This window comes from Hibiscus syriacus, unplaced genomic scaffold, assembly GCF_006381635.1.
Source record: "Hibiscus syriacus cultivar Baekdansim isolate YM2019G1 unplaced genomic scaffold, ASM638163v2 tig00110548_pilon, whole genome shotgun sequence".
Classification (NCBI taxonomy): Eukaryota; Viridiplantae; Streptophyta; class Magnoliopsida; order Malvales; family Malvaceae; genus Hibiscus; species Hibiscus syriacus.
Genome location: NW_024062775.1, coordinates 3178732 through 3184657, shown reverse-complemented (window position 1 = coordinate 3184657; position 5926 = coordinate 3178732). Strand labels below are relative to the sequence as shown.

At 37.0% G+C, this 5926-nt stretch overlaps 1 protein-coding gene across 1 annotated transcript; it reads left to right on the top strand.

Moving 5' to 3' along the window:
* Positions 1–1612: 1612 nt before the first annotated feature.
* On the top strand, positions 1613–5620 carry LOC120131057 (formin-like protein 6). Its single transcript, XM_039148161.1, has 4 exons — positions 1613–3144; positions 3218–3417; positions 4139–4380; positions 4466–5620. The coding sequence occupies exons 1-4, from the start codon at positions 1628–1630 to the stop codon at positions 5258–5260; spliced, it is 2754 nt and encodes a 917-aa protein (XP_039004092.1). The 5' UTR covers positions 1613–1627; the 3' UTR covers positions 5261–5620.
* The last annotated feature ends 306 nt before the right edge of the window (positions 5621–5926 follow it).

Sequence of the window (5926 nt, the reverse complement as noted above, 5' to 3'; positions counted from 1 at the left end):
AAGCGGATATAAAAAGGAAAGTTTAATGAGATATGCGCCACTTCATTTTCTCGAAAGATGAAACATAAATAATAAATAATATTAGAGTTAATTGCTCAGGGAATCCCCAAACTATGACCCTGATTCTAAATTGATGCCTAAACTTTAAAATAGTTTTGATCAATTCTCAAATTCTCAGCTTCATTTCATTTTGACGATTTCGTTGTCTATCGGTTAAAAAATTAATCCATCCTTTGGGGTTCTAGAAATTGAACCTGTAATCATTTTAAAAAAGTAATATATTTTTCGACGTCTTGAATTTTTTAAAAGACCACGAGTTCAATCTCAAAATTTTAAAAAATAATTTTTTTAACTAGTATAAAAAATTGAAATAAAATAATATTGATATTTAAAGATTAATATATAATATATTAAAATTTAAAAAATAAAAAATAATGTAAAATATTTTAATATTTAGGGATCAATTTGAATACGAATCGTAGTTTATAATTATTTCAGCTAAAGTTTTATTCCGACTTTTCACATATGTTTTATACATGATACCAACACTGAAAAGTTCCACAACAATAATACAGTTTTTGTATTTATATGTTATTAATACTGTGCCTGAATCAATTTAATTTCACGAGTTAAATAATATTGTCTCAATTAATAAAATTGTGAAATATATTATTTATATTTCATGAAATGAAAATAAAATAACATTTGTGTCTATCTTATTTCGGATATTGTTTTTTACTCACAAATGTGTCAAACTCTTAATGTACCAACATCCAAGTGGATAACACAAGCTTAGTTTGAAAATTATCATTGACCTCTTAATTTTTTTTTGAAAAATTTAATTTATGCTTTTATAATTTTTAAAAGTTTTAAATAAGCCCCTTCGGATTTTATGAAATCTCGTAATTGAATATATTCATAATTCACATAAAAAATCGTTTATGAAGAAAATCACCTTTTACTTCGTTTAAAAAATCATTATAAATACACACTATAGTCCTTTTAAACTTTTTATTTCTATTCTTTTATATTACATTTTTAATCGATAAATCTGTATCATATAACAGATATGATGTAATAAATATAAAATTTAATTTAATTAATTAAGTTTTAGTTCATCGGTAGTATATTGAATATGTTTAGTGATTTAATTTTTTTAAATGATGGATTTGATTTTCCTAATTATTTTTATTTGATGATAATTTTAATTCTAGCTAGTTTACATTTAATTAAAATGAAATTAAATATATTTTAAAAATGTTTTAATAGTTTAAATTATTATGAAAAGTGAGAACCTAGTAGTGGAATCTTCTCAAACTTCCAATCCAGCTACAGTAGAGGGAAGCATTTATGGAGGGTATTTACGTAAAGAAGGGTTTTGTAAAATTTTGTTAAAAAACATATAAAAAGAAAGCGGCTATGGCTGATTTCAGCTACGGAGGAGGAAGAGCGGGGGCATACAGATCTTGCAACAAAGAGAAGCTTCCCCCGACTAAAACAAACTCGTATTCCTTCTTTCTTTCTTTTTAATTTTTTTTTATCTTTTCTTTGTCGTGTTGTGTTTTGCAAGCTCATCTCCTTCTCCATTGATGAAAGAAGAAGGATCTTGTACCCTGAAATTTTCACCATGACTCCACCTTCTCATTTAGTCTTCTTTCTCTTCTTACTATCATTCTCTTCATCACCATCACAAGTTTCTTCTTATGTAATTCAGGATTTTATCATTTATAGAAGAATTCTACACCAACCATTGTTTCCAGCTGGTACAGCCCCACCTCCCGGTAATGACAATTCCATACCTCCTCCGTCGCCCGAGGCTCCTGTTTTCCCAGACCCAAGTCAGCCATTCTTCCCTGAAGTTCCTTCCGGCCAACGATACCCAGATCAGAATCAACAAATCACACCACCGGCGGCACCAGCCAATGGCTCAATCCCAATCCCAACCGCAACACAACCCAGCAAACCAGCTAAAACGGTTGCAATTGCAATCTCTGTCGGAATTGTCACTCTGGGAATGTTATCCGGACTTGCTTTCTTTTTGTACCGTCATTGGGCTAAACACCCTGGAGAAATTCAGAAGCTTGTCGGAGGCAACTCGGAGAGGCTCCGGGAAGATTCCAGGGTGCCACCTTCGAGTTTTCTTTACATTGGAACCGTGGAGCCGAGTAGGAGATCGGTGAGCGAAGCGAATGATGGAGCCAATGTTTCACCTTATCATAAATTGAATCCGGGGAAGAGATCGGATCGGTATAGGCCAAGTCCAGAATTGCAGCCATTACCTCCATTGGCTAAGCCTCCTACGCTCGAGAATGCTTCGCCAACGGCAATGTCGTCGTCATCGTCGTCTTCGTATGAAGAGAGTCAGGGGATTGGTTTTTATACCCCACAGGACTCCATGATTAACAACGAACAAAGCTATCATACTCCGGTTGCGCGTTCGGTTAGTGGCAATTTGGTTACTCCGACGAGTAATGAAATGAATGGGAATGCTAACTCCGGTCCTCGTTCCAAACGGACATCTCCTAAAACAAGGGTTTTAGCTTCTTCACCGGAAATGAATCATGTTATTATACCTTCCATAAAGCAGCGGCGTCAGCAGCCTTCTCCTCCTCCTCCAGCGCTGCCGTCACTTCCTCTTCAACAATCAGAAGGGCTAGCAGCGGAGTTATATGAGACCCAAGGAATTACGCGTGCAAAAAGGGCGAAATTCTCCACCCCACCTCCTCCTCCAAATATGACTCTGCTTCGATCAATTATCAGCCGTCCGTCCCCACAAAGAACAAAAGCTCCGCCACCTCCGCCACCTCCGCCGCCACTTCCACCACCCCCTCCGCCCCCAGCGGCAGCAATAGTACCTTCAAGACCTAGGACAATAAGGCCTTTGGAAAGCAATGCGTCTCCAAAACCTTCCCAAGTGTTGAAAAAGCAAGAATCCTCGACCCCAAGTCCCAAAACAAGTGCAGGGACCGAGAATAGAAAATCCGTGGAAGAAGTTGATCGTAAAGGTGCTAATTCTTCAGAGAAGACAGATGGGGATGACATGGACAGTGCAAAGCCCAAGCTAAAGCCTCTGCACTGGGACAAAGTACGAGCAACCTCTGAGAGAGCTACAGTATGGGACCAGTTAAAATCAAGTTCCTTTCAGTGAGTGATAAAAACTTGTACGAGATATTAAGCTTTCAAAACACCACCTCTAAATATCTTGCTTTGTTTGCAGATTGAATGAGGATATGATGGAGACCCTTTTTGGCTGCAATTCCAAAAATTCAGTGCCCAAAGAGCCTATTAGAAGATCAGTTCTGCCTCCTGTTGAACTGGAAAACAGAGTATTGAACACAAAAAAGTCGCAGAATATTGCCATACTGTTGAGAGCACTGAGTGTTACTCGAGATGAGGTGCCAGAAGCTCTTTTGGATGGTAAGTCATCAGTAATTCAATATCATCAATCTTTTTTCCCCATTCTTTATAAGTAATCAGGCTCTTAAATCTTAGATATACATTTAGGATATAAGAGCATAAAATTTTATGGTTTTCACTTAGCCCAAAGAAACAGTATCAATAGGCAGTTTGTTGCTTTGAATCTAATAGTGGAAGTAAATTACAGTAAACAAAGTTTTAGCTACCTGGTAGAATTTGTTTTTAAGTTATTACTCTAGGAAAATATATTTCGAGCTCCGGGTTGCATCTCCAACACTTTTGTCAATGAAAGATGATGAATAAAACAGATGTGAAACTTAAAGAACTTAATTAAGAAATTATTATCATTGCACTCGAAACTCAAGAGAAAGTAAGACTCTTGTATCATCATGACATATAATATAACGCAGACTTTGAAGGAAATAAAAGTAACTGAAATTAAAGTTGACAACCAAGATCTTGAGACACCCATGCTCAACAATATTTTATCACATATATTATAATAAACTCATCTTATACAGTTATGCTCTTCAGCTCATCTTATTAGTATCTATCTTTTATTAATGTGATAAATCGACTTTCAACTTTCAAGGTCTTTTAAAATGAAATAAGCAGTGTATTCATTGTGATACCAATTATGCCTTCAATTTGCAAATGATTCTAACTTTAAATCTTGAATCTCAGTTTGGTACATAACATGCTATTCTGTTTGCTTTAACAGGTAACCCGGAAAGCTTAGGTGCTGAGCTTTTGGAGACTTTGGTAAAGATGGCTCCAACAAAGGAGGAAGAAACAAAACTTGTAGAGTACAGTGGAGATATCTCGAAACTAGGTTCTGCAGAAAGTTTTCTCAAGACCGTGCTCGATATCCCCTTTGCCTTCAAAAGAATTGAAGCCATGCTCTACAGAGCAAACTTTGATGCAGAAGTGAAGTACTTGAGGAAATCTTTTCAAACCCTTGAGGTATTTAAAGTTCATGAGGGTTAATGCTTGGTGTGACTTAAATTCATAAGGCTCCTATAAATTCATTTCTCTATGTGGTTTTCAGGAAGCAAGTGAAGAATTGAAGAATAGCCGGTTATTCCTCAAACTCCTAGAGGCTGTTCTGAGGACAGGAAACCGGATGAATGACGGTACCAATCGTGGTGATGCTAAAGCTTTTAAACTTGATACCCTTTTGAAACTTGTTGATATAAAGGGCACGGATGGGAAAACGACACTACTGCACTTTGTTGTTCAGGAGATCATTAGATCTGAAGGTGCTGGCACTAACTCTACGAATGGGAATCCCGAAAACGTACTGCTTTCCAACATTAAGGAGGAGGATTTCAGGAAGCAAGGATTACAGGTTGTGGCTGGGCTGAGCAGAGAACTCGACAATGTCAAGAAGGCGGCAGGAATGGACTCAGATGTCCTAAGCAGTTACGTGTCAAAGCTCGAAATGGGGCTTGAGAAGGTCAGGTTGATTTTACAATATGAGAAGCCGGATATGCAGGGGAATTTCTTCAACTCGATGAGGATGTTTCTAAAAGAGGCTGAAGAAGAGATATCTAAGATCAAGGCTGATGAAAGAAAAGCTTTACTGCAAGTGAAAGAAGTTACCGAATATTTTCATGGGAATGCAGCGAAGGAAGAAACCCATCCTTTCAGAATCTTCATGATTGTGAGAGATTTCCTGTCGATATTGGATCATGTCTGCAAGGAAGTGAGGCAAATGCAGGATACAATAATGGTGGGTTCTGCCAGATCCTTTCGAATATCCGCAGCTGCTTCACTACCAGTTCTCAGCAGGTACAATGTGAGACAAGATGGAAGTTCAGACGATGAAAGCTCGTCTCCATGAAGTTGTGTGAATTCAGGTCCTAAGAAAGATGAAATTTGCTCATACTCCCACGGTTAGACCCTTTTTCCAGCTGAACAAACAAACAGAAAAGATGTCTTATTTACACATTACGAAGCATGCAAAAGGGTGTATCGTAAAGAAGTAATGAAAGCATAGCATGCCAACCTGATCTTCAGTTCACATGGAGACATAACTGTTGGCTGGTGAGTTATGCCCTTTTCATGTTGTAATAATAAGGATAGATTGCGGGAAAAATTGAAGGGTACCATCATCTACGTTAGATAATAAAATGGACGACAGAATGAAGAACAAGCCGGGGCAAGGTAACAGGCAAACCACCTATATTTTTCTTTGTCTACTTCAACGAACATGTCAATACTCAATTTTTTTTAGTAAAATGAAGAATGTTATATATATAAAACTATATGTAATGGTCTGCATTTCTTTGATAAATTACTAATAATATATGTTTCAATTTTGCAACATTGCTTCTGGTTTGGACTTGGGAGCTATCTATGATTCTGTAACTCAACTTATGGAAGATTTTTGCACCGTCATGTCAGTCTAGTACACGGGTGGTTCTGCGGTGCGGCGCCTAAAAAACGGCTAATATACGGCGTGACCGGTTAAACAAGTGACCGGTTAAAATTTAGACCGGTTATGTTA

Coding starts and splice junctions, on each gene's coding strand:
- LOC120131057 (XM_039148161.1), top strand. CDS start 1,628: ATGACTCCACCTTCTCATTTAGTCTTCTTTCTCTTCTTACTATCATTC. Junction 3,145..3,217: donor TTAAAATCAAGTTCCTTTCA/GTGAGTGATAAA, acceptor CTTTGTTTGCAG/ATTGAATGAGGATATGATGG. Junction 4,381..4,465: donor AATCTTTTCAAACCCTTGAG/GTATTTAAAGTT, acceptor TGTGGTTTTCAG/GAAGCAAGTGAAGAATTGAA.